This window comes from Fusarium musae, chromosome 1 (assembly GCF_019915245.1).
Source record: "Fusarium musae strain F31 chromosome 1, whole genome shotgun sequence".
In the NCBI taxonomy this organism is placed as follows: domain Eukaryota; kingdom Fungi; phylum Ascomycota; class Sordariomycetes; order Hypocreales; family Nectriaceae; genus Fusarium; species Fusarium musae.
The window spans coordinates 3,242,582-3,270,215 of record NC_058387.1 but is presented as its reverse complement, the minus strand read 5'-3'; the positions used below and the strand labels follow the sequence as shown (position 1 = coordinate 3,270,215).

Genomic DNA, 27,634 nt, shown 5'->3' with positions numbered 1-27,634 from the left:
GACTCATGAGCCTTCCATCCGGGAGAAGCAGCCCAAGCATGCGACGTCTCCTTCTGCTCCACACTCAATACTGCACCGACTGCAAATAACAGCCCGGTGTCCGACAGCCTTCCATCCCTTGTCCGTTTGCCGTGTTCCGTTCTTCGTATCGTTCTGTTCTTGTTGCCGTCCATCATCAACATCATCCATGTGGAACGACCTCGAAAGTACTTCTTGCTCCGAGACACCAGAGCCACCATCCAGATTCCAGCCATGGCATTCTCTGATACAAATGAAGCAAGTGCGCTGGCCACATCCCTCACAATTAGCAAAGGAGTCGAGATCAGATTTCTTGGTTGGTTTGCGGTGGCAGATGTTACAGGGAATAAGCAGAGCGCCTGTCACTTGAGACTTGGCAAAGGCGGGCTGCACCGGCAGCATCTTAAGTTGCGATGAGCGCCGTCGGCGGTGGGGCGTATTGAAAGAGAAATTCGAAGCGTTGAGACCGTCTGTGATGTGAATATCGTCGCCAGCAATACGAGTTCGCTTAGAAACCGGAAGGACCTTTCGCAAGGCTGAGTCCGACAGTTGGTCGAGAATATAATAGTCCTTGGCCTCCTCTGAAGGGTATAGGGACAATCTAGGCTGCTCATTATCGTCGCTCCATCGTCGCTTGCGTCCTGCGTGGGCGTCTTCTCCAACGAAGGGCATCGTGGTGTGGTCCTTGCCAGGACTGACGAAGTATGTGTAGCGAGGCAAGATTGAGTATGACAGCGAAACTAGTGTAGGCAAGATTTGACACTGAACAAAACGCTACTGAAGTATCCCAGTGGCTCCAGAAGAAAGGCGAACAAGACAATAATTCAGTATGAGGGCGTGGAGGTGAGAGGAGGAGGTTGAGAACCAAATAGGATTGAAGGGGAGTGGTTAAGAGGAGCAACAGTGACTGGTCAACTAAAAGAACTTAGGCACCTGCTGTAACCTAGGTAGGTACCTCAGTGAAAAGTGGTTCCTGTTTGGTTAATGGAGTGGAGATTGAATGTTTACTATGGAGCTGATTATCGTCCAATGACAAGGGAGGAGGCCTGTACTAACCTTGGACGTCAAGTGAACAAACCGCTGGAGCCATTCACGGATTTAACGGTTTGATATAGAAGGCAGCATTGGAATTCGTTTTCACGGGCTTGTCATAAATTCTCGCCAACTTGAATTATAGAATTAAGTGAGGCTACAGTCAGGATAGCACTGATAGTTATATCTCAGGCAAATAACACAAACTTAAAGTCCCTCCCTAAAAGGCATTTCAGGGCATCCTGATGAGCCCAAGACAAGACCCACCAGGTATCACTGTCATCTGTTGAGTATTGACAATGACACATCAGTCAGCTGTGTAGCTGAAATCCGTTCTGCATAAAGGAGTATAAGATATAAGTCTGGGGTGGCGTTGAACGGTGCCGTTATAAACTTGACCAAGGTTTGTGATGAGAACCCAATGAACTCGGGTTATTCAGATCAGGACATGAGAATCATGTATATCTAGCATTGAAGATAGGGAAACTGGCGGCCACGAGTACAGAGAGCTTTCACATTTTTACCACCCAGCAGCCCTGCATATTTCCCAGTGTAAGGTAGTTTGTCGAATAAGGTATTGAAAACGATTCATCTGATTTACACTCTAACATCCACCTTTCCTTCCACGACCACGCTTCTTTTCTACCCGCCACCGCCGACAAAGGAGCTGCTCTAGGGGCGACTAGTATACAAATGAGACTTTGAGATGTTGACCCTTTAGCGGCGGACCTTGACCTCCTTAGGGGGATCGTAGGCGATCTTTCGAGACTTCAACCAAGCCCACTTGTATCGCTTTACCCAGACACTGACAGCCCACAGGGAGGCAGAGACGACAAGGACCTTCATACCCATTCGCTTTCGGTCGTCCATCTCGGGTTCGGCAGCCCAGTTGAGGAACTCGACAACATCCTTGGCCATCTGAGAGGTGGTGGCGGGAGTACCATCCTCATACTCAACGAGACCGTCGTAAAGGACACGGGCCATGGCGATACCGGTACCGGGGAAGTAAGGGTTGAAGTTCATGCCGGGAGCGACCTGGACACCAGCGGGGGGCTCTTCAGGGTAGCCGGTGAGCAAGCTGAAGATGTAGTCACAGCCACCGTGACGGGCCTTGATGATAAGAGACAGATCCGGGGGAAGAGCACCATTGTTGGCAAATCGAGCAGCCTCCTCGTTCTTGTAAGGAGGCAGCATGTAATCGGCCAGCTTTCCGGGGCGCATCTGGATCTCGCCCTGCTCATCGGGCTCACCGGGGTACTCGTTCTCCTCGGCAAGGGCCTTGGCCTCGTCAACGGTCAAGACGGAGCCAACGAGAGTTCGGTAGGGGATTCGGCTGAGGGAGTGGCAGGACTGGCAGACCTCCTGGTAAACCTGGAAACCACGGCGGAGACTACAAGGGGGTCAGCAATTCGACACGGCGTATTCAGCAGGATCGGTGGCATCTTACGCCTGGTGGTCGAAGGTCTTGAACCACTTGTTATGAACCCAAGGGTACTTGGTAGCGTGAAGTCTATATGGGCACTGTTAGCAATTGGTGATGCAATAACAGTGCGGATCATCGATAGCTAGCATTTATGCCTCATCATCCAAATTGAGATGATCCAGAAACACAACAATCAAGAACCGAGAGTATCACGTACCCCTCTTCAGCGGGAGTCATAGCAAAGGCAACAGGTCCATAAAGGTGATAGTACCAGGCCATGGAGCCGAGGGCGAGGGTAGTCGAGGCGGCGGCAGCCAGGTTCAATCGAGTGGCAGAGGCATCGCTGGCGGCGCTGGAGCTCGAGGAAGCGGCACGCTGGGAAGAAGATGGGGTCAGCAATCGTGTACATGCAATTGAGGCGCATTCTTTTGCGATTGGCGTGGCTGGGGCGTGTTGAGGTTGGTGGTTATGATATCTCGGCAAATGGGAAGCTCGCTGGCAGAGGTGGTAGGATCGTGCCATACCTTGGTGACAGCAGAAGGGCCGTTCCGGAGGCCATTGAAGGTGCGCGTCGAGCGCAAACACGACCTGGCAAGCATTATGGGCGAGCTATACCGTCGCTGGTGCGATCGAATATGAGACGGCGAGATGGGGAGGTCGTTCTCGGAGTCGGAGGACAAAAGGGCTCAAGCAGAGATCATTAGCAGCATCAGACAAAATCCTATCGAGCGTTCCAATAAGCCGGCTCTGATTGGATGCGGGTCGGATCAATGTCACGTGTTCGACCACTCTCGCCTTGCTCGGCTGAGCGGCCAGGTGACTTCCGATGAGTGAGCGTTCCAAATTTTTCCGACTCCCGGGTTGAAGTCGGGTTCGGTTTGGTGCATGGATACTGACAGTTTATTAGTGAGTACAAGTATTTGCATAGGACCGTAGAACAATCGTATGCAACAAGGTATTTCTTACACGTACTTGGTATGACAATTGTAACGACATTATCCCACGGAAGCGGTTCATGACTATTTGTATGATGTTTCAATCCATCAAGCCATCTTCAAATGATCGAATGAGATGAGCAATATATGTTATATTCCTGTCTGTTCATAGCCTACCCCCTCATTGACAAGCTGCTCGAAGCAAGTAGTAGCTCTGCTGCCCATGGCAATGGGAAATTACATAAAAAAGATAGGAAATGCTCTAAGCCTGATCAAGAAGCCTGACTACTGCCTAATTCTGTCTGCTACCCCACCCCCACCTTGACTCGATTCATCTTCACACCAAACAACGGCGACATTCTTTTGTGTTTATTAAAGCGCCGACTTTTCCTTTCAGACTTGGTCGTCACCACCTTTGCTGTTCGATTCTGCGCAAATTTCTCTTTTCTCAACTTAATATAGAATGGCTTCTTCCGATAAGATCTTTTCCCTCGAGGGAAAGGGCCTCAAGCTCGACACTGCTGAGGATCTCGAGCCTCATATTGCCCCTCTTCGATCCGCAGACGTCGAAGAAGTTCGTATTTTGGGCAACACTCTGGGTGTTGGCGCCTGTAAGCTTCTTGGTGAGGTTCTTGCGACCAAGAAGAACCTGAGAGTACGTCAAACATCACCTTTGCCTGGCTGCTATAACTTACCAATACACTTCTCCAGGTCGCAAACTTCGCCGATATCTTCACCGGCCGACTCCTGAGCGAGATCCCTGACGCCATCTCTTCGCTGCTTACCTCCGTCCTCAACCTTCCCAAGCTCAACACTATCAACTTGAACGACAATGCCTTTGGGTTGAACGTCCAAGCGCCTCTCGTGGCCTTCCTAGCCGCCCACGTGCCGCTGCAGCACCTTTACCTGAACAACAACGGCATGGGCCCTCACGCTGGTATCCTCATCGCCGATGCGCTCTCCGAGCTTCACGCCAAGAAGGAGGCTGCCCGAAAGGAAGGGAAGGAAGTTCCCGATCTCGAGACTGTTATTTGCGGCCGAAACCGATTGGAGAATGGAAGTATGACGGCGTGGGCAAAGGCCTACAAGCTGCACAACAAGATCAAAGTGATCAAGATGGTTCAAAACGGTATTCGACAAGAAGGTATCTCTCACCTTCTCGCCGAAGGTCTCAGTCACGCCTCCGAACTCGAGGTGCTCGACCTGCAAGACAACACTTTCACCGTCACTGGGGCCCGAGCTCTGTCAAAGGTTGTTGCCAACTGGACCTCACTCCAGGAGCTCGGAGTTGGTGACTCCCTACTTGGTGCCAAGGGTGGTGTCCTCGTGGCAGATGCTCTGGCTAAGGGAAAGAATGCTAAACTTGAGACCCTGCGTCTACAATACAACGAAATCACCTCCAAGGGTATCAAGGCCTTCGCCACTGCCGCCAAGGACGGTCTTCCTGCTTTGAAGCGAATTGAGATCAACGGCAACATTCTCACGGAGGATGACGAGTCAATCCCCATCCTTCAGGAGCTTCTCGAGGAGCGCAAGGAGAAGTTCGGTGGTGATGTTGTCAACGAGGATGAATGGGGTGTTGACGAGCTGGAGGACCTTGAGGAGCCAGACAGTGACGCAGAGGAAGAGGAAGAGGAGGAAGAGGAGATTGAGCCTGAGGACCGAGCCGAGAAACTGATCAAGGAGGCCGAGGAAGCTCAAGAGGAACCTGTTATTCCTGTCAAGGACAAGGAGGTGGATGAGTTGGCAAAGAAGCTCGAGAAGACTGGAATTTAAACATGGATACTTATAGATGAACTGCATGATGATGACCATTCACTTCGCAAGGCGTAAATGGAATTTGATACCCCTTTACAACAACTTGGACAGCCAAAATAAAGACATGGACGTGACTTGTTACACGTAAACCAGCAGTTTTAGGAAGTCGAAAGCATGCAGTGTTTATCAGAATGCTTTCTTATTGATTGTTGTTAAGTACATAGTGAGCGAGTGCCTGGCATATATATGCTGCTAAGAAGCATATATGAAACACCACACTCAGGGAGCACATTAAGTGAGTTGCAGGCCCGGAAAGCAGGCGTTGAAAGGGACAACGTACCTGTGGCGGACAAAACTGCCGCCCTTTCAAATACTCTCTAGGTAGAACTAATTGTTAGCATACACTGCAAGTACTTGACGAGGGCAAACTGGGAGGGGAGCAAGATGATTTGCAAAAAAAAAAAGTGAAAGTTCCACCAACGCCGCCCTATCCACTCCCCTTTGGAAGCCAGTCTCTCATGGTAAACTCATTCAGCAGCCTGATAACCATACTAAGCAACAAAACCCAAACAATGACTAACAGCCGATGGCTCTATCAAAAAAATCTCTTGCCTGTACCCACATTGGCGTACAAGCTGTCCACCTCATATGATATCCCATCGCCATCCCGAGCTTCTATGTAGATTGACCATTGAACATCTGGTCATACGATTCTGCTGCTCGGTTTGGACAGGCAATGTTTATTTACATGACATCCATAGTGTCCACCTCTGGTGCTCGGAATCCTTGGTAAGCACCGTACTGAGTTGCCATCTCCAGCAACTGCTGTTCACGAGCGTAGTCCGGGCCCATGTAGACAGGGTCTGTGGCGTGTGAGTAGAGGCCATAGGTGCTCCTGGGCTGGCTGTCCCGAGTCTCTCTTTCCCGCTCTCTTCGCATCAGCTCCTCGTAGCCAGAAGTCATGTATGGTTCGACCTCAGGCTCTGAGTTACGAACCCACCTACCATCAACTGCCTGAACTTGAGTACCATCCAGACTCATGACTTGTTGCTGCTGGTTCAGTCGCTCGTAGCGTAAGCGGGCAAGTTGCTCCTCATGTTCCACAGTGGTGCTACTCCAGGCGAGAGCTGGGATATCACCGCCGTTTCCGGGAGGGCAAATGTTCCAAAGCTCAATGAGTCTCTCTTGTTGGGAAGACTCGGCAACTTTGAACAACTGAAGTTGTGAGGGCGTCAGAGTAGCTGGATTAACGCCATGGTGTTGCAATATAGCTTCAACACTGGGTCCTTGCGTCTGGGGTGGCTCTGAAGCACGACGAGGCACGTCGTGGTGCTGAGCTGCTTGAGCTATGTGTGCAGAGTGGGTGTAGTGGACTGAAGTATAGATGATGGGCTCAGCATGATCAGCCTTGGGCTCTTGTTGTGGTGCAGGGGCAGGCTCGGGAACTGGGTTGAAGCTGAGGTTACGAGCCAGGAGAGCAGCAAGCTCATCCTGTTGCATGGTGGACGGAGAAAATGACATGGTTGGTTCTATTGTTTCTGAGAGTTGTTAGCAGTTGATGCATGATATTGAGTTCAAAGGTAGTTGCTGAATACCAACTGTGGTGCGGTTATATGTATCAACAGGAGCACGACAAGTTGTTGCTTTTGATATCAGAATAAAGAAACGGCGACTGTAACTCTTGGGCTCGTCTGCCTTATTTTAGCTCGACGCGTTTTGAGGAAGTCTGGTTGAGATAGCAAGGAAATCGAAATGTAGCGATATACGGAGGTGTTTCGGGGGTCATGCGCAATGCAGATGAAGAAAGGAACAGGAGGATGCCCTTGTTCTTTGTTATATTTGGAAGCTAAGCTAAGCTTTTTGACAAGTAGTCAAAGGAAAGCAGACAAGGTCAATAGAGAAAGAACGAGAGATATGTATAACAGAGGGTTGGGTCAAGAAAGAGAGGTTCGTCTCTTGTTCTTTGGCTCAAAAGACCCTTGATTAGGCCTTGACTTTGAGGGGCTTGTCTAAGAGCGGTGGACCGTTGGGTCGAGTTGCAGGGACCGCACTGAGTTGTGAGTGGGGAGACAAGAACGCCTGAGAGGATCTTTTGGGGCTTCTTTATGCAGTTTTCAAGTGAGATGATGAGACTTTCGAAGCGCAGGGGCGCTCTATGATGCTTATTTGGTTCCAAATAATCGCGAGCGTTGTTAATGAAAAGAATCAAGAGTGTTCTCAGGAGTATGTGATGGAAGCGCGGGGGATATTTCTATCCAAAAAAGTACATGGAGGGGTAGGCACCTACCTAGGTACCCTCATGAAACGTGGGACACACACCGGGCCAATTCATTTGCTCAGGCACCCTCCTCAGGCCATGACGCAGTGAAGATCCAACTAACAGAGGCACATGATGGGCTTTATGACAGCATCCACTTCCATTCACCTCCAAGCACTAAACTTACGGCTTTTAGTGCATCATTTGTCTGTTCATCTTCGCTCCCAGGTAATATTGCTCCCAGATGTCTATACTCTGTCGAGGTACCGATACCCCCCATTCACTGGCCTCATTCACGCCTTCACAGAAGGATTTGCACTGCACTCTTCCAACTCCAAGAGCTTCAAACCCTGGTCTTATTGATCTTGTGCTACCCAATAAGCCTGTGCCACAAGGCGAGCGTAACACACTAATTACTGTCCTTATGCTCTAGCTTATTAACGCCGACATGGCCGTCTGTTCCATCTGCATTCCGTTTTCGAATCATCTCCTTTGACGTGGCTCACTCAGTTTCGCCACGTTCTCAGTCATTCTGGGTCGTGCATATCATACTGTGAATCAAAATATACCTACCTAGGTAGGTAGCACGAGATGGAAATTCTACGGATCTTTCACTACCGTATTCAGCTCCCTTAGGTTCCAACAAACGTGAGACTCACCGCCAACTACGAAACAGTCATGCCTATGCCCCCAAGGTGTTAGTTATAGTGGTATTTTTGGTCCTCAACTGTTGACGCTATAAGCTCTTACCTGTCTTGGCAAGAGACCTGCAAACTTGACGGCGTGTGTAGGTAACTTGAGTCTCGATATTAGCCTGGTCTCACTTTCTCCCTTAGTCTTTCAAAGCGTCAAAGTTGCGGGGGACAGACACTATGAGGTATTAAAAAATATCCACGAGTGATAGGTACCTAAGGTACCTATGTATGACTTGTACTAGAGGAATGTCGTGAAAAAAAACATCATGTTATGTCGATCCAGTCCCAAGACCTGGTGCCCTCGGGGAGCAAGAAAACGTCAAACCTTGATATCCGTACAGGGTGTAAAATTAAACTTAGCAACAGGTACTCATCAACTTATACCAAGTTACCTAACTCTTTTGATCGTGTAGGATCGAAGTCCTGAGTTTTCTTTCTTCCCCTAGCTGGTCCACTGCATGCAATCCATGGATGTCTGATGTGCAGTTCTAGACTCTAGCTGTCCAGATCCATGAAAGGTCTCCTCCTGCAGGGGAGATCGATGCACTCGGGAAGAGCTAGATAGATCCGCCACTCCCGCTTTCACGCCAGCTCCCAAGGCTGAGCTGAATGTGGCGTAAGAAGCGTGGCGCTTAGTTGTGGCGCGAGATATTCACACCTCAGGCATCAGTTCTCCAGCCTTGCAGATAGGTACCATACCTCAACTGCAACACGCAGCTCCAGGCTGCCTGGGTGAAGGAAGCTCCAAGTCAATACCGTCGCAAACATCTCGACAACACAGCTCCCCTCCACCTCACCAATTCTCACCCCATCTTCTCTTGCCTTGCGCATCACGCTATTACACTTGATCAGAAAATTCGGACATCATGGTAAGCTAACCCCTCCATTCGCTCAAGCCTGATTGTCGTCATTGAGAGACAGCTTCAAGTGCTGACCTAGCTTGTCTTTCACCCTCTAGACATCGATAGGCACGGGCTATGATTTGCTCAACTCCATCTTCTCTCCTGATGGACGCAACTTCCAGGTCGAATACGCAGTCAAGGCAGTAGAGAATGGCGGCACCTCAATCGGTATCCGAGCTAAGGATGGTGTCGTCCTAGCTATCGAGAAGGTCGTTTCATCCAAGCTCCTAAAACCCGGTGCCAACAAGCGTATTGCAACTATCGATAGCCATGTCGGAGCTGTACGTAGACCTACCTGCCACGGCTAGGATGAGCTTGTACTAATCTCGCCAGGTATCTTCTGGTATGGTCCCTGATGGACGTCACTTCGTTGACCGCGCTCGCGACGAGGCCCAGAGCTGGCGACAGAACTTCAAGACCCCCATCCCCACATCCGATCTTGCCAGCCGCATGGGTGGCTACCTTCAAGCCTACACCATGTACGGTTCAGTTCGACCATTTGGCATCACCGCTATCGTGGGCGGCTACGATACTCCCGAGGAGACCCCTGTCGATGGAGAGGTTGGCTCAGGACCCAAGGTTGGCGCTGGCGGCAAAGTCGAGGGCAAGCACGGCGGTCCTTTTCTTTACATGATCGAGCCCAGCGGTATGTACTGGGGTTACTACGGAGCGGCTACAGGCAAGGGTCGACAGGCTGCCAAGGCCGAGTTGGAGAAGCTTGACCTACCTGCTGGTAACATTACTCTAGATGAAGCTGTGAAGCAGGCTGCGCGCATCATCTACATTGCGCAGAAGGACAACAAGGACAAGGATTTCGAGTTGGAGATGACCTGGATCAGTGGGCCTGACGGTCCTACCAAGGGACGACATGTTGAGGTGCCAAAGGAGCTACGGGAAGAGGCTGAACGATTAGCAAAGGCCGAGGACGAGGATGATGATGACGACGACGACGAAGACGAGGATGCAGAGGATGACAAGATGGAGGATTAGACGAGTTATGCTAAGAAAAATCAAGGCACCTGTACTATCACGATGACGAGCTCATAGAATTTAATAGCTCATCTGCAGGCATTTGAATTATTCTCAGGCCCTCAGGGAGCCAGAAACCATCAAGCCCTGAGATAAGGTACTAAAATAAGCATATCAAAGGTATCCTAAACACAGCAAAGGAATCCTAAACTTATACTAAGTTACCTAAGCCTTTTTGCCATTTAGGATCAAAGTTAGGATGGCTGGTCTCAATTCATGCCATCTATGGGAGAATTATGTCTATATTAGGGTATCAGTTCCGAGCTTGTTGCAATGCATTTCGGTACCAGTCTTGCCACTCATCGAGGAAAGACGACTGCAACTTCGTCCCCTGAGAGTAGCAGTTCGCCTGCGTTTTGGCATAAATAACAACTATGTCATCCATTCTCGTCTTGTCCGCAGCGATAAGGGCCGACACCACGATGAGACTCGCCGAACTGGCCGCTTTTGCGTACGCATGCGAGTCGTTCTGACCGGCGGCCTTATGAATCTCGCGTAATAAGTCTAGCATGACATCAGGCTCGAGAATCTGCACCTCTTGGGAATCATTGGTGGCCTGTCTTTGACTCTTTCGGAAGTTAGAAATGGCCTTTTTCTGGTACTTTCGATAATTAGAAATGACCTTGCTCGCACGGTCAGCTAGGGATTTGGTGCTGGTTGCTCGCATACAGTCAAGCAGGGGTAAGAGGAGTGAAAATGATAGTGCGTTGCAGCGCTCATTGCGAACGTAGATGTCGAGCAAATCAAGAATCCGGTTCTTGAAATTGAGGACTGATTGCTTAGCCTTCTTCTTTATCTTCTTGGAGCTGTTCGAGGGGTCTTGAATGCGTGGCTTGATAGTTGCTGCGAGCTGCTCGTCGATGGCGAACATTTCGGAGTCAGACATATCACCCTCGGACTCTGATGACGCGGCATCAGCGTCCTTGTCGAGTCGATGGCTGTTGAGGATCTTCTCGAGTTCGTTATCCAGGTCCTCAGGTCTGTCGAATTCGCCTTTGCTTTTTGGTCCACCTTCGTCTTCATCTTCGTCCTCGTCGTCTTCTTCTTCTTCTTCTCCACTTTCATCGTTCATGTCCTTGATATCAATGAACTCGACATCGGAATCAATCTCGATATCCGAGTCATACTCCTCATCAGCATCTGTTCCTTCTTCGTCCTCATCCTCATCGACCTCCATCTCATCGTCCCCATTGCTGAACAGTTCTTTTTGGCCCTTGGTATTCTCGCCAGATGTGAGGGGACCGGTCAAGAGCTCCAATCCTGCAGCAGAGATGTGTGGTGTGAAGGCCCCAAACACTTGCTGCGTAACTTGTCTCATAAGAGATGAAGGCTGCACGACCATTGATAACAGCATTTCGATGAGAGCCACGGATGTGTCACCATCGCCATTTGCGAACTTGCCCTCCTTCCAATCACCAGAATGTTGACTAAGTAACTCGAGGTCTTCCATAGCATCAGGCTCCGCGTTATAGACCCGCAAGACAGCTACAGCATGCAACAAAGCGATACTTCCAAAAAGGCCTTTGTTCGTGTCATCCGACTTGCTGTGCTTGCGCAGCTTCTCCATCCTTGATAGCGCCTGCTGGACAGCCGTTTTAAGCTCTTCGGATAAAACCATCGAGCCGATATCCAAGGAAGATACGACATGGCATACGGAATCGCAACTCTCTATCCTTCCGCTGGCCTTAGCCAACACCGATGCAAGAGAAGTCCGGTACATCTCACGAACAGTCTCCGTTAGGATATCTGCGGGAATGCCTGTGGTTTGGTAGTATGCCAGTCGGGCGAGCTCTAGCGAGGCACTTGAAAAGGTTTTCTCTGGGAACGGCACGTTCTCAGGTGAGCTGCACATACTGCCAACTTCTGACAGATAACGAACGTGGGCTCGGAGTATGGCTGAAGCCTCGCCCTTGCCTACCTGAGCAATCGTGTCGAGGGGTTTTCGGATGATCTTGCTTATGGTTTTGCCAGTGGATTCGGATGTATTCTTCAAAAGTTTGTGTATAGTCTTTGTGTTTGTTCTTTCGTCAAAGTTATAGACTCCGTTCTTGCCTAGGAGGCACTTGAGAATAGGAATAAGTGTCTGTTTGTGATTTGAGGTTATCGACTCGATCACTGCAAGAGTCTTGGTCGCCGCTCTGTACAAATATCTCTCCCTTCGTGAAACTTGATTCATGAGGCAGGACATGAAGTTTTTGCTGAAGAGGGCTTCAATATGATCACTAAGATCAACAAAGCCTTGGAGCATCTTTTGGAACACTAGAAACCCTCTGAATTTCTGGCCATCCGTGGCACGTTGCGAGAAAAGTGAGTCTAACAAATGTCAGCAGCCACTATGCAAAGGTGTTTCATGCGACTCACCATCTACAACACGAGTCCAGAAGCGCTTGAACACTTCGAGTCCACTTTCTCCCGCATTGACAAAGTACTCCAAGATAACACTCCAGGCCGGGTGCAGTATAGGATTCCAGCCAGCAAGCTTGATCTGCTGGCTAGGCTCCATGTCGTCCAGACCAGAATCTTTTAAGCTTTCTCGCAGAATCGCAACGAGCTCACCAATCGTGGTCTTGTCAAAGGGTACCTGCCAATGCTTGACCTTGAGACCGGGAAATCTAGTCTGCGCAAAGATCCAGACTGCGACCCCCTCCGGTGTCTTTGCTACATTCGCTTCATCGAGTTTACTCAAAGTGTCCAGTGCTTGCTGCGAGTTCATCTGTTTCAAGGCGGCAAGGATGTGATGCCCACATAACGGCTGCATCCACGGCTTTTTGCCAGATAGGTCCAGAATGAGCCGAAGGACCAGGTGCCATCTTGTGATATTGGCGAACAGAATTCCGGATTCAATGAAAGCGAAAAGTCCGAACAGACGGCCAAACAAGATGTCCCTCTCTTCCTGCCCAGAAACGCTGCCGCCGCTGGCTTTGGTGTTCTTGGTAAGTAACTGAAGGATTTCACCAAAACCAAGGTTGGGGAATCTAGTCTGTGCAAGATTTGCTTCTCCAAAGAGCGCTTTGAGGATATTGGTGAGTACTAAGCTGAATCCAAGGCGCGAGGCATGGCGGCCACTAGCGAGAGCGCGCAGGATTCGGCGATCTAGCTGCTGTTGAAGGACGGTCTCAGATACATCAGGCGCGAGCAAAGCAAGGACAATGCGAGCTGCTGCTGGGTTGCTTTCGGCCGGATCTTCACTCCCTAGCAAATCAAACTCACGAGCTTGATGTTTACGTTGCTCGCGGGTTGGGGAATCGGAAAATATTAAATCATGAGCCATGATGATTTAGATGTCGTACCTTTTCCAAAAAAAAACGACCAGGAAAAAAAAAAAAGCATCGCACAGTGAAGGAAAGGTTGTTGACTGAAAGGTGGGGCCTCGAGGTGGGTGACTAAGCGAGAACTGGTCTAAACTTCCCCTATAGATCCTAAATGGCAACAAGATTTAGGCAAATTTAGGTACCTTTAGCATTAGATAAGTAGTAGGTAAGTTTAGGATACTTTTGCTGAGTTTATTCTAGTCTAAACGGCTGAACACCGAATCAACGGGTCGAAGGTGCCAGGCTCGCAGCCGTGATCAAAGACTTAAAGGCAAGGTGGGGCACAGGTTCGTCAGCCCATCAAATCGACTAATACAAATGGATGGTTTCCTTTGTGAAGTCGTGGGAAGTAAACCTGAACCAACGCACAGGTTTGTCTGTAATCGACTTGATCAACGAAGGCTTTTTTTCCTCCTGGTCATCTAGGGGAGGAAAAGAAAACATAGGACCTTGATCCTAAGTGACAAAAAGACTTAGGTAACTTAGTATAAGCTTAGGAGACCTTTTGCTAAATTTGTTTTAATGCATTATATTAAGGTCGGATACATTCTTGCTCAGTGAGGCTAGGCATATCAGGTATGAAAAAGAGACTGCCGGCACTCTTCCTCTTCCGAAGTCACCTCTTCAAGCACCTTCAAAAGCCCTGTCTTGTCCAGCAGATTCGCCGTCACAGGGAGCTGGCCCTACGAGACTTCCGCCAGGAACACTGGGAGACAATTATGTATGTTTCCAATACTCTGACGTCACATCTGGGTCAAATGGTCTCATTATTGCCGGGTTTGCTCTAGGCTGTTGCTTTCAGCCTTAAAAGGTTGCCCAGCCTATGCGATCCACCACCAAGACGAGACTACGATAATGCCACAATGTTAGGTGGGCGTAACGCTCACATTTATTAATAAACTCTAACCGGCCAGTCAGTCTATCGGGCGTGGCTGCAGGGGTTAGAATATTCTACTACTCTGTATAGTCTTGTATTATTTAGAGGTAGGAATCAACTTTTAAGATATCGGGAAGAGGTTATATTTATAATTGAAATATGATCCGGTAATGCTATATATATTATATATGTCAGTCAAATATGTATCCCTCATATTAAAAGAATCACCCAGTTTAGGTATCCCTTACCACTGTAACCTATACCCTCACGTTGTCTCGAGTATGCGTCTACGGAATCCAGGGTAAATAAAGCGGAATTAACTGCCAGACAACTGGTAGGATCCACCGTGTATCAACCAACCATATGCAAAGCATCGACGGTGATCTGTGATCCTCCAACATTTGTCAGGCCCTGACAGGCTCATGCATGCACAGCACCCGGGAGGCTGTGTTTTGTAGCGACTTTTGGTCTCAGCCTTGAGACAAAGTGGAACAACTAACATTGTACAGGAAGAACTGAAGCATGCCAGCTCAATTTTTCGAAATGGATGCCTGGAATCCAGGAGGGTCGGGCAACAAGCAAGGCGCAAGGCTGTTTATACGGAAACTTGTGTCTTGTCGCTGAGACAAGTCTCAGATCGGCAGTGACATCAGGGAAACCCTACAGGGCTGGTCAGAGTCGTTGGCGCGACACGACACGAAGAGACAGTTTGCAATCAAGTCAACCGTTGTGCCTCTTCGAAGTCGAACAACGACCGGCAGCTCCGCAATACCCATCACACACACAATATACTCGAAATGCAAACCCAGAAATAGGAAACTGCCTTGAGACTGGTCTTCAAGTTCCTGAATGGCCAAGCGATGGACGAGCTGGAACCAGGGTTCATAATGGAGCGTGGGGCTTGGTGAATGCGCCTTGGTAACAGAGCCCCCCTCCCCCCCATTGAGATTCAAGAATGCCTCGTCAAGAAGGATGGGTATGCATAGCACGATAGAGCAATACCAGTATCCTATAGTGCATGCCAGTGCTCGGCTCAAGTATCGCAGCAGCAGATAATACCAAAATCCATAAACATCATAACCGTTTCCCCGACGGCCCGCCTATTGGCGAACGAGTCTCCATCCACAACCCTGCAGCTGGGCGCTCCCCCGAGTACTCCACCACCTCCTCCAACAAATGCATCACACAAGCGCTAGATTAAAGAGACTGGGGGACTAGGAACCAGGTCCAGGCTGTACTGTATGTCACGCCTGCGCATAAAACGCCCCTCGTTCTGTTCTCGACCCTACATGTATCTATCTATTGTACCAACTACCGTACGATCTTACCGCCTTCGTCTGGATTTTCCTTGACCAAGACGCCGGCTCTGACTGATCAAGCCTCACTTCTGTTTGGTTCTGCCACAATCTCTTCTTGTCTGCCCTCCGGTCTGCCTTTTAGCTGCACTTTGACCTGTCCCTGGACGGCCGCCAACTTGCTTGTATCCGTACTTTGCTTCCATTTCAATTGCGAGCCCCTCCCGCGATCATATCACTAGGTACCTTACCTTACCTACCAACAGCTTACAGTAGCACGCCTTGTACACCTTGCATCTAATCAGCGAAGCGCGAATACTCCGTCGCTCGTGTCCTGGACAGACAGTTGACCACTTCAGTGCTACTTCGATCCGCACACCACAATTCTACGCCGATCTTACATCTGTCGCATTCGATACCTGAACTGGACCTGTTGCTTGTCGCATTCGATACCCTGGTCTAACTATAGCATCCGGCATAGGTACTGTGCTTTTTTAGCTGCAGTACTAAGCAGGCACCCCTAAGCGCTCTTTGATCCGCTTTCGCGCGCAACGCCGCGTTCCAACTTCAGCCCTCTCTTCCCCTCCTCTCTCTTCTCTTTCACAATTCTTGATCAAGGGATACTACACTGCAATCCTTCGCTTCTTATTCTCAAATCTCCCGGTAGACTCTGTTTTCCCTGTTCATGAGGCGTAAGTCGCGACCCCTGGGATCTCAGCGGCATTTCTTCTGCAGCTCCGATAGTTCGTTCCTCTGCAGTCTGCACTTGAGCCGATCCACTTCACTTCATTGCTGTATCACCGCGAGGGCTATGTTCGCTAGCCTGTGATCTGACTCCGGGAGCTCGCCCAGTCAAGGTCCACCTGTTGCATATATACTTCAGCTCCTCCCTGCACTTGATCGCAACCATGGCTTCGACATTTGATGTACCACCTTCCAGTCTTCATGACAAGGATAATCAACCCTTCCCTCCCTCGAACCAGCAAGCACCAACCTCAGCCTTCAACTCGAATCAACTTCCTACCACGCTGTCGCGTGTGGATAGCGACTCACTCTCCCCGATCAACTACCTCGAGACCCCCGATTCCACCTCAAGCTTAAGCCACTACCAGGCCAGTGACTTCAGCGATTTGGACGACGACCCTTTCTTTGGTGCCGACTTCAATGCTGATGGAGGTGCCCCCAACTTCCTAGAACAGGACTTGAACGGACTGGACCAGTCCTTTGCTCCTGGCCTTATGCCAGATAAAGACGTGGACTCTGGCACATATCCATTGACGCCCGAGCAGACCGCATCTGTCCATGCTACACCCCCCCAGGGTGATCTCTCATACGCTATCAAAGGTTCTGCGCCTTCAGAACTCCCCAACTGTATCTCACCCCAAGAGATTCAAAAACGATTCAACCCGCACCCAATTAACACACAAACGTCTGAGTTGACACCAAGTCACAGTAGCAGCTGCCGATCTAGTGAGGACGGCCTTGCACCAGGTATCGCTACCATGACGAGCCCTCGTGTTACTGTCTCCATGTGGGGCAATCATGATGAGACTCTTGTTCATACCTCCGTTGAGCGCAGTCTTGAAGACAGCCCCGCCACAGTCCGCGGAGGTTTTGAATCTGCCGGAGATCTGATATCTTCCGGAGTCAACTCATCTGCCCGTGACTCTACTGGCAGATGGCAGCAGAACACATTAACAGGCCAATCTGGTCTTGACCCCAACAACCGCCCCTCCGACGAAGTGCCAAGTATCAATGAGCTCGCTACTCGTCGAGATGACGATGAACGTAAAGAAATCGTGGGTGACTGGCTGGCCGATAAGATGAACGACCTCTCAGTGAGGCCAGACGACAACTCACGAGACCAAATCAACGAACTGGACAACCGACGAGATGATCCACAGGATCATGTGATTCCCTTTGGCCAGGAGACTGAGAATAAGTTCGTCCCCGGCCAGACCTACTATCGTGACCAGGGCGAAATGAGCCAACAAGACCGCGACATCATCGCCGCTAACCGTAACTGGGCGGACGCACCTATGTTTCCTTCTATCAGCCGTGGAGAGCCTGGAAGAAACCAACCTGAGTCATCAGCTGCTGCCATGGAGAGATTCGAGAGGATGTGTCGTGATACTGATTCCATTCTGTCGAGAGCAGCAACGTGGGGAACCCGTCGGCGAAGTCTCCCCAGTGTCTTCGATCTTGATATGACCGACGGCGCCAGTGGCGGCATTCTGAAGAAGCTCTCAAGCAGTCGAGAGAGCAGGTCGAGCAAACCGGGGAGTCTCCTAAGAGATCTTCGAGGATTGGTGCGGCGACCCAGCGCGTCTCGTCTCAAGCGTACTCTCAGCAGTGGTAACGATGAGGAGAGCCTACCAAGCAGTGAAGGTAGAGGGAGCCAAGACTCGAAGCGTGATAGTATTTCCAAGCGAGGAGACAGCGTCTCTCACCTCGCGCCACCAAACCGCATAGGTAGCTGGGGCAAGAAGCCCATGCCTTCTATCAACACAGCGATTGCTTCCATGGGGAGCAATATTGCATCCATTGGAACTACGCATGCTCGAAGCGGCTCTGTTAGTGGCAGCGGTACCCCTGGCGGCTCTATATCATCACCCAAGAGCCCCTTTAGTGGCCTTTCTGTGAAAAAGTCGATACGCCGCCCCCGAAGTAAATCCGAGCTCCCTAAACCGACCCCAGCTGGCATGCAGACAGAAAGCCATCCCACTCTCGTATCGATGTGGAAGCGTGAGACGGGAGGCCCACCTGTAGCAGCCCTAGCCAAAACCAAAAACGCCGACTTGGATGAGGAAGATGACGATGATGACGATTTCAGTGATGAAGCTGATATGAGAACGAACCCCAACGTTATTGACAACATCACCCCCAATCTCGAAGGCTTCCAGCAACACATCATTGACCTGAACCCTGGCTTGGCGACTACCAACACCTTTCTGGTTGACCGCATCGCATACCACCAGGTTCAGCGATACAAATACTTACTGAAGAACAAGGTTACTCATATCGGCCTTGGTGCTGCATGCAACTCTGGAATAATGTGCGTTTCTAGAGGCGGCTCTGCTACCTTGTTGGACCAAAATAAGAACGTACGAGAGCTAGATCCTCTTTCGTCCCCGAACGATGATGATGATGGATCTCCAGTTGAAGGTGCTATCAATACCGAGAGCTTTCCTCAAGACATCCCAATGCCTCCAACTTCTCACCTTCCAGCTGAGTTTGAGTGCCGACTTTGCTTTGCTGCCAAGAAGTTCATGAAACCATCTGACTGGACTAAGCATGTCCATGAAGATGTTCAGCCTTTTACTTGCACTTGGGACAAATGCCCCGGGCCAAAGATGTTCAAACGCAAAGCCGATTGGGTAAGACACGAAAACGAAGGACATCGGCAGCTTGAGTGGTGGACTTGCGATGTTGAAGCCTGTCATCACCAGTGTTATCGTCGTGATAATTTTCTCCAGCATCTTGTTCGAGAGCATAAGTACCCTGAGCCAAAGGTCAAGAGCAAAGCTGCCGTCAAGAAGGCGGGCGGCTCTGAGCCAACATGGCAAAAGGTTGAACAATGTCACCATGAGACTACGAAGAAGCCACACGATGAGCCGTGCCGTTTCTGTGGAAAGACGTTCCCGACATGGAAGAAATTGACTGTCCATCTGGCCAAGCATATGGAGCAAATATCATTGCCCGTACTCCGACTGGTAGATGCAAAAGCCAGTGAGCTCAGCGCAGACACTGTCATTAGCCCTGTACAGGACCCCCCGCCACGCAACATATTGACCACGCCTATTCAGACTAATATGCCAACGCAATATCCCGTGGGAGGACAACACCAACAGATTCCGCAGGCAACTCCACAGATCTATCAGAATCACAACCAGAACCAAATGGCGTATCCTGTGATGCCAACGGAGGTCTACAACCACCACCAACAGCAGCAGCAGCAGCAAGGGTTCTATACTGACCAGTATACCAACGCCAGTAACGCTACCCACAACTTCCCCTCGGCACATGCAGAGATGGGAATGCATCCGATGAACAACCAGAGCTTTAATACTGCACCCATGCAGGAAATGACTGCGAGCAGTGCTGGCTACCAGCAAAATGTCTTTATGCTGCCCAATAATGGACTGGAGACATATAATCAGATGAACCCCCTCGGGCTCCAAAGCCATGGAATGCCCATGGGACAAATGGGACCGATTGTGTATGACGGGATTACAGACCCTTCGAGCGGAAATGGGAGTCCTTTCAGTGGACAAGGATCCATGTCTCCTTACTCCCACTCTCCAAATCTGAATGCCAACACTGGGAATGGTATGTGGGGTGATAGACGCATGGCTGGATATCAGTAAGAACGGCCACTGTACCGGCCGCTTGGATAACTATTCCTATTTATGAAGGCGCTTCGTGTTCTCGAAGCCACATACACGGCATACTATCTTCTTCAATTATGAATGAAAAGGGGAGGAGAGAAAATGTGTTTTTGGATACCATGATGATTCTTACGGCGATGAATTTGTTTTGTAGGCGATAGCCTTGTTTCTTTCTTTTTTTGTTCTTCTTGAGGGAATAGACCAGGTAGGGCCTGCTGTTTGGTAACGGTGTTGTGTTGAAGGATGGGTGTCCTGAATTGGAGTCACCGATATTGCGGTATTATGAGATGGACTAGAGAAGGGAGGAAGGGATTGGAACAGCACGCGGCGTCTGGATACAACACTTATGAATGCAAATGGTCTTTCTAGACTCTCTGATCTGCAACTTGGCATTTCTAAATATACCAAATATATGCATCTTTCTTGGTCAAGATGGAGGCTCAGCGGAGGCCGCCCTTCCCGTGAGCAAAATGCTTACGAGTCCCTGGGTCTGGTAGGTCCGCATTTAGCAGGGTAAAAGGTGGAGCGAGTGCAAAGCTAAGCTTTTGGATTCAAAAAGGAGTGCAGGGTGCCGAGGAACGTGGCTTGGAGGATCAAGGTCCAGCACATGAATGATGTGGAGAATCTTGAATTATAGTTAGTCGAGCCCAGTAGAGGAATATCGTGTATTGTAGCACTAAGTGTTTGAGATTGATGGTATTAAAATCACGACGCTTCTCATTTCCACGGTAATGGGTCGAGAAGGATTTCAGAATACAATTTACCGCTCCGTGTTGTTCCTTCGTGAGCTTGATTCCCTTATCTTTTTGTTTCTCTCTTAATTTAATTTATTGCGCCGCTTCATGGGAAGCAATTGCCGTCGTCAGGGATTCAATGCTAGTAGCTGGGATACTCGGATTACCGAGATTTGCAATGGCCTGGTCGCGTGAAAGTTCTAGGCTCGGCAGGAAAACGATGGGTTAGGCTTGTTAGATTATAGGAAGCTGTTTCTATCTATGGTATAGAAATGTAATAACTTGGCGGTGATTGCGCTGGGGAGCCTACGGATATATTGGCGGTTCATCAAAGATCCATGGAGGAGAAGATTGAGGTCAATGCTTCCTGCTAGAGGGCACCGTCTTTGAACTTGTGAATTAGTGACGACGATCATGAATTCGAGATTCTGTATCCGTACATGAACTTGCCGCTTTGTGTGACCTGAGTTAGTGATGACATTTTACGAGACGATTGAGTTTTGGGTCATGTGCTAGTCAATACATAAAACGTAGTGTCCCTTAGCCACGGGACGCTCTGAGACGTGATTTGTGTGGAAAGTCACACCTGCAGAATTGAGCGGATGAAGGGCGAAGCGATGGATTGTTAATGTTCGTAGAACGCTGGCTGTACCTTGCACCCTGTATCCGTACGCACTTGTGCATAGTGAGGGTATGAAGCTTGGACAGTCATGATATGAGATGGTTTATGACGAATCCTAGCCAGAAGAATCAAAGGGTTCACTGTGGTTATTGGTTATGCAAATATTGGCTCGAGACTAGTAATAAGTGATCGATCTTTGTCTGCTGAGTAGCGAGACAGCGGGAGGTGTTAATCGATCAACAGTAGTATTTGTGTTCTGTATCCGTGGTCCGTCTGTGTATGTATGTAAGAGGCTGATAACGGTGGAGATATTTTAAGTAAGGTAGTCTATGGAGGTAGTTATAACTCTATTATTAGTTCCCAGCTCATCATCCTCAAATAATCGAGTCCCAACAACAGCATCAAGAGCCGTGAAAACTCTTCATTATACGAATTTGCTTCCAGACACACGATGGATACATATTCATACATACGCATTTTCGTACAAACACAAACCAAGCTCTACCGAACCAGTTCTCAACCAAGTTTTTCGACCTCAACTGGCTGGTTTCAGAAGAAGCTGGGGTTGACGTTAGCTTGGCCCGAGACTGGTCAGCCACCCGCGAGGGAAACCCCTGCAGCAACAGGCTTGGCCTCCGTTAATTGTCCGTGATTGGATAAGCTGTTCGACGAACCACTAAAGTACTCCTGGCCCCTGGCATTGGCGGTCTCAGGGGTTCAACTTCTTTTCGGTGTATGGTTCGATGGAAGAGGAAGTGGATGGGATCCGTCTCATGGATGATTCAAATTGCCCACTGGGGATTGTGATTTGGGGGCTTTGGAGGGGACCCTGGACGCTAAAGAGTTGGGGAGACTCCTGGCGTGAGGCTCTGTAGAGCACTTTCTCCCCCAATACCATCTTGGAAGTTGTGATCCAGGGCGTTGCTTCAACCTCACACCCCCTTCTCTTCCACTCCAAACCTTGCGTCTCCTTGGCTTCCTTGCTCGTCTCGTTCATCCTTTCTCCTCTTGGAGCTTTCTCCTCTTTTTTCGGCTCGCATCTTTGCCTTTTACTTTACTCGTCTCCCTGTTGACTTCGAATCTATTCCTTCTCTCTTCTCCCTCTTCCTACTCTCATCGTCTCATATCTCTTTGTTTGTTGCATTATAATCTCGAATAAACAAGAAGCGTCTTTGTTTTTTCTTTCCAACTCTCTTACACTCTCTATTGTTTTGTTCGACTATCTGATTTTGCCGTCCGTACAAGGACATGCTGCTTCCTTTGCGGCATTGTCGACTACTAGCCTCTCATTTCAGCGTCACATAGACACCAAAACACTAAACCAACTACACGCAACCACCAAAATTAGACTCGACGACGACCTCAAAAAGACTCTGGTCTCACGATACAAAACACCCTCGAACGACTTTAACGCCGGCACGTTGGACATTCACGGGTTTTCAGGCAATTCGTTGCCCCTTATCTTCTCTTCTTTCCAGGTTGATCCTCGGCCTACTTCTGTGCGCGTGCTTGCACTGCTTTGCCGACACCTTTGAGATATCTTTTTGATCTCGGACATTCATTGCTCTCTTTCCATATTGCTTTTCCATCCTCATATTTCATTCGTCCCCTCTTGATACCATTCCTTAAAGTCTTGTTCCGTCAAACGAATTCCAACTATTCCTCGACCTTTCCTACTCTATATCCCATCCTTCTTTGGATATATCGACATATCTATTCACGACAGAAACTTCCTCAAGCTGATTCCTCGATCAATCCGGAACGAGCCACGAATTTCCCGTATTTCTGTAGTATTATCTTACACGACATACACTCAACATGACCCGCTTTCACTCCAATTGGAGTGCCTGGAAGGTGGCTGTAACGGCCGCGACCCTCGTCACCGGGGTCCTTGGTGACAACATTCTTAAGACATCTGGTGTTGCTGACTGCGGCTCGGAGCCCGGTATCAGCATTGACAAGCTGGACATTAGTTACGACAACGACAAACAGACTGTCACATTCGATGTTGCGGGTACCAGTGACAAGCAGCGAAATGTCTCAGCCATCCTCGAAGTCAACGCATATGGCCGCAAGGTCTACGAGAACTCGATCAACCCCTGCAGCAAAGACACTCCCATCCCACAACTCTGCCCTCTCCCTGATAAGCATTTCGCTGCCGCTGGAAGTCAAAAGATAGACTCGGAGTGGGCCAACAAAGTTCCTTCCATTGCTTTCCAGGTCCCTGATATCTCAGCTCAAGCAACTCTCCGACTCGTGTCAGTCGACAATCCCGATGAGCAGGTTGCGTGTTTCCAGGCTCAGGTCGGCAATGGAAAGACCGCCTCGGTTCCCGCAGTCACTTATCTTTCCGTCGGTGTTGTTGGCGCCGCCCTTCTCGTCTCTGGTGCATCCGCAGCTTCGTCCGCCCTTAGTGGTAGTGCAGCTGCTGGACATGGCGGTGCTCCTAGTCCAAGCTTTGCCGAGACTCTGGGATGGTTTCAGGGTATGGCCATGAACGGCATGCTTTCAGTCGACTACCCCCCTGTGTACCGCAGCTTTGCCAAGAACTTTGGCTTCTCAGCCGGTATCATCCCATGGGAGTCACTACAGAAGTCTATCGATAACTTCCGTAACATGACTGGAGGTGATCTCGCCAACGACAGCTTCGACGTGCTCAAAAATGCCACCCTGGTCTTCTCTGATAACTCTACCAGCCCTCCTGAGGATCACTCGTATAAAGTTAAGCGCGCTTTCAGCACATTCGAGTCCTTGGCCAACCTGGCCATCCGCGGCGTTGAGACCTCAGTGGGGGATGCGTCGGAGAGTGAGGGTGGGCAAAGCCTCAAGAACCAGACCCTCTCGGTTGCTGGAATTTCGGCCTACGTTCAGCAGTATAGTGTTCCCAAGTCTAACACTTTCATGATGGTTCTGCTCATTGTCGCCATCATCATCGCGACCATCATTGTCAGTATTCTTCTCGTCAAGGCCATCCTCGAATTCTGGGCTCTGTTTGGCAGCTTTCCGCAATCTTTAGCTGGCTTCCGTGAGCATTACTGGGGATCCATTGCCCGAACCATCACCCACCTAATTCTCGTCCTCTACGGTATCTGGGTCTTGTATTGTGTGTTTCAGTTCACAGTGGGTGACTCATGGGCCGCACAGCTATTAGCTGGCGTCACGCTCGCAATCTTTACAGGCATTCTTGGTTGGTTTACTTGGAAAATCTTCAGCACAGTCAAGAAACTGAAGAGCACTGAGGGCAACGCTGATGCCTTGTACAACGACAAGGAGTATTGGGTCAAGTACTCTCTCTTCTATGAGTCCTATAAGAAAGACTACTGGTGGATCTTCATTCCCACCATTGTCTATCTCTTTGCCAAGGGCTGCACTCTCGCCGTCGGCGATGGCAATGGCCTGGCTCAGACCATTGCTCAGCTTGTCGTTGAGTCCATTTTCTTGTGTCTCCTCGTCTGGACTCGACCCTTCGAGCGAAAGTCTAGCAACATCATTGGTATCGCCATTCAGACTGTTCGCGTCCTGTCTGTTGCTCTCATTCTCGTCTTTGTCCATGAGCTCAAGATCCCTCAGGACAGCAAGACAATCGCTGGTGTAGTCCTCATCGCAGTCCAGTCTGCTCTGACTGGACTCTTGGTTATCCTCATCATTTGGAACGCGATCAATGTTCTCGTCAAGGAGAACCCACACCGCAAGCGAAGAAAGGAGATGGGTAAGTTAATTTGAGAACCATAAGCCACTCCAGTATATACTGACATATCTTGCAGAGAAAGCCAAGCGTGATATGGACACCCTTACACCTCTGGATGCCCGAAATTCTCTGCTCCTTGATCGCAAGGACAACAACAACATCTCCATGTTCGCCATGCCTGCTCCTCAAGAAAAGGGCTCGGGCCGATCCATGTCCCCTGACCAATACAGGGACGCTGAGTCAGGATATCAACAACCACCACCGAACTACCTGTCTTCGAGCCCCCCTATGCAACGGAACCTCACCAACATGGACCACAACAACGACTCTCAGTATTTGATGGACAACGCGGCACCTGTAGCGTGGACCAACCGAGACCCAAGTCCAGTGGGTATGGGAAGATACGACTCTGGGGATACCGGCTACAGCCCTCTCAACAAGCAACAAACATATGGGTATGGAAATGGAGGCGGTTATAGAGGGTTTTGAAGAATAGCTGGCAACAGCTGAGTCTCACTGTCCATAATGCGGGTTACCTAGCATATTTGGATATGCTTGTACAGCTAAGCCCATCTGGCTCTTATCTATTCGATACGACCTTTGGCTACTTGTATGAGAAAAGGCCATCAAGGCCTGGGTATCTCTCACTTAAATTTGGAGACAGAGTACAGAAGTACTCGAGGTTTACAGCGAAAGACTTTGTTTACTACGGAAACGCATCAAATCATTCATTTTTGTCAATAGAACCTTTTAACTATGCAAACAGCACTCTCAATTGTATCCTTCGTAAATTCGATGCAACATAACGACGCCCCCCCCTTCATCTTTCACTACTCTCCATGTGTGAGCAGGTAAGAGTTGGATATCGCCTTGAAGCTGAACTGCCCATCCTCGCGCTTGAACACAATGCCCTCTCTCTTCCGCCCATTTGTTCCCTTTCCTTCAGCTCGGTTAACTAGATCTGTGATATGGGAACCCATCTCGTTCAAAGGCCGGTACCCATGTACAGGCACGTGCTTGATACCCAGTAGTGGTGCCCACGTCTCCTACACCTCCCGTGGTGGTAGTTATCGCTGCTCATCGATATCATACACTGCGAAGAGAAAAAAAAAAAACAAGGTGTTCCCTTAGGAACTCCTCCGAAATTAGTCTATATGCTCGACCCGCAAAGTTCACCCTGTAGAGCTATGTTACGCCCAATCTTGGGTAATATCTCATGGAGGTTGAGTGCTCGTGCGGTGGCGTAAAAGAGAGGCGGCTTCGGGGATGATTCTTTACTAGAATACGATTCCGCGAGCAAACTGCCACGCCGTTATGTATCGTCTCGCTAGGGACTGTGCTGATGAGAGGGTTGGCGTCGTTGAGGTAAAAGACTGTCATGGATGAGCCGTCCATCTTGGTCGACTCCTCAAATATCTCAGTACCGTGCTCACTGAAAACATCTGCGAGGTTCTGCACGCGCTCCTGGTTTGTTCGTGGTATAAAGTCAAAATATTCAGGCAAAGGTGTGTCTGATGTCAAAGTCTGTTGAAGTGGCATGGCGGGCTTCTCGAATTTCCTTACGTTGAGAATGTCCTCAAACGAGATGTCCCGTAGCTTGTCTAATGAAATATCTTCCAATTTAGCAACTATTTCAGGAAAATCGGCCAAAGGCAATAGAAGCCTCTGCGACAACACCCCCCCGAATCTGAATAGTCTGAACCCGGATATCCGGCGCGGAAGTGGGGCCGCCCGGTCCGATGATATTCGGCACCAAGGGGCAAATCGCGGGTCCGTGGCCGGCCGGTAGAAGCGAGTCTATTCAAAAAACACAGCACGATCCCCATCTTTAAAGACGTTGATGGGAACGAAGCACGTCCAACCGTCCACAGTGGCAGCTGCAATACGGTCTGCCTGCGGGATGGCTGTTATAGCTGAGACGTGGCGGACTGTTACTAGCTTTCGAGGCATGATTGGTGAAGTGTGTCCTAGAAAGCCGATTCCTAAAGAGCAGCTTGAGAGGCTTTGAGGGGATCTATCTTCTTATAAGCACTGGAGGTTCAGTGAATCGATGATGTGACTCAAATGCAAGGATCACCTAAGTTGTACGTGAGAAAGTTGATACGGCCTGAGTCAATGCCGTTAATATTAGGCTGTGCGTTCTGCCATGTTGGGATGAAGGATCGTCTGAACTAAAAAAGGCAGGCATTTGAGCCTATAAGATAATGAGCTGCATAGACAAGCAATTATCTCATGGAATGCAACCAACGAGCTCAAAAATAACTCATTGGTGAGGCCTTTTCGAAATGTAAACGAAGTAAAGGCCGGAATTAGGTGACTTAGCTCTGGTACGGAGTGCAGGAACTATTCGTGCAGATCTTACAGGCACTGAAATTCTACCGGGAATATTGAGTTTGCCGGATGCTTGGAAATGTGATCGACGAGATCTGAGATAAGGTGTCACTGCGGCTGCAACGTGGTATGCATAACGCTCGGTGCCGATCCTTTTAAGCTCAGCGAGATCATCAACATCTGTAACAGCACGCGGTGGGACACCGGACCTCATTGAAAGAAAAAAATGATGGTATTTCTGTTCTATCCTGCTGCCAGTGGAAACCATGGCGGCTGTCATAACCTGAAATCGCACCGCGATGCTTCAAGGCCAATTAAAAGGAGCATAGGCAACTTCTT

General features: G+C 49.5%; 9 protein-coding genes across 9 annotated transcripts; 4 read left to right on the top strand and 5 right to left on the bottom strand.

Annotated features, from left to right (window-relative positions):
- Positions 1-3: 3 nt before the first annotated feature.
- On the bottom strand, positions 4-690 carry J7337_000982 (uncharacterized protein; the record flags this gene model as incomplete). Its single annotated transcript, XM_044818727.1, has 1 exon — positions 4-690. One exon carries the CDS (start codon positions 688-690, stop codon positions 4-6), a length of 687 nt encoding a protein of 228 aa, XP_044686429.1.
- Positions 691-1,767: 1,077 nt separating this feature from the next.
- CYT1 (cytochrome c1) lies at positions 1,768-3,072 on the bottom strand (the record flags this gene model as incomplete). Its single annotated transcript, XM_044818726.1, has 4 exons — positions 1,768-2,440; positions 2,498-2,560; positions 2,691-2,848; positions 2,998-3,072. 4 exons carry the CDS (start codon positions 3,070-3,072, stop codon positions 1,768-1,770), a joined length of 969 nt encoding a protein of 322 aa, XP_044686428.1.
- Positions 3,073-3,871: 799 nt separating this feature from the next.
- J7337_000980 (uncharacterized protein) lies at positions 3,872-5,184 on the top strand (the record flags this gene model as incomplete). Its single annotated transcript, XM_044818725.1, has 2 exons — positions 3,872-4,063; positions 4,120-5,184. 2 exons carry the CDS (start codon positions 3,872-3,874, stop codon positions 5,182-5,184), a joined length of 1,257 nt encoding a protein of 418 aa, XP_044686427.1.
- A 726-nt stretch (positions 5,185-5,910) lies between these two features.
- J7337_000979 (uncharacterized protein) lies at positions 5,911-6,666 on the bottom strand (the record flags this gene model as incomplete). Its single annotated transcript, XM_044818724.1, has 1 exon — positions 5,911-6,666. The coding sequence occupies one exon, from the start codon at positions 6,664-6,666 to the stop codon at positions 5,911-5,913; it is 756 nt and encodes a 251-aa protein (XP_044686426.1).
- Positions 6,667-8,984: 2,318 nt separating this feature from the next.
- On the top strand, positions 8,985-10,010 carry J7337_000978 (uncharacterized protein; the record flags this gene model as incomplete). The annotated part of the gene is made up of 3 exons (XM_044818723.1): positions 8,985-8,987; positions 9,077-9,301; positions 9,354-10,010. 3 exons carry the CDS (start codon positions 8,985-8,987, stop codon positions 10,008-10,010), a joined length of 885 nt encoding a protein of 294 aa, XP_044686425.1.
- Positions 10,011-10,302: 292 nt separating this feature from the next.
- On the bottom strand, positions 10,303-13,320 carry J7337_000977 (uncharacterized protein; the record flags this gene model as incomplete). The annotated part of the gene is made up of 2 exons (XM_044818722.1): positions 10,303-12,362; positions 12,411-13,320. 2 exons carry the CDS (start codon positions 13,318-13,320, stop codon positions 10,303-10,305), a joined length of 2,970 nt encoding a protein of 989 aa, XP_044686424.1.
- Positions 13,321-16,440: 3,120 nt separating this feature from the next.
- On the top strand, positions 16,441-19,899 carry J7337_000976 (uncharacterized protein; the record flags this gene model as incomplete). The annotated part of the gene is made up of 1 exon (XM_044818721.1): positions 16,441-19,899. One exon carries the CDS (start codon positions 16,441-16,443, stop codon positions 19,897-19,899), a length of 3,459 nt encoding a protein of 1,152 aa, XP_044686423.1.
- A 3,195-nt stretch (positions 19,900-23,094) lies between these two features.
- On the top strand, positions 23,095-25,453 carry J7337_000975 (uncharacterized protein; the record flags this gene model as incomplete). The annotated part of the gene is made up of 2 exons (XM_044818720.1): positions 23,095-24,985; positions 25,041-25,453. 2 exons carry the CDS (start codon positions 23,095-23,097, stop codon positions 25,451-25,453), a joined length of 2,304 nt encoding a protein of 767 aa, XP_044686422.1.
- A 341-nt stretch (positions 25,454-25,794) lies between these two features.
- Positions 25,795-27,509, bottom strand: J7337_000974 (uncharacterized protein; the record flags this gene model as incomplete). Its single annotated transcript, XM_044818719.1, has 3 exons — positions 25,795-25,919; positions 26,251-26,629; positions 27,327-27,509. 3 exons carry the CDS (start codon positions 27,507-27,509, stop codon positions 25,795-25,797), a joined length of 687 nt encoding a protein of 228 aa, XP_044686421.1.
- Between the last annotated feature and the right edge of the window lie 125 nt (positions 27,510-27,634).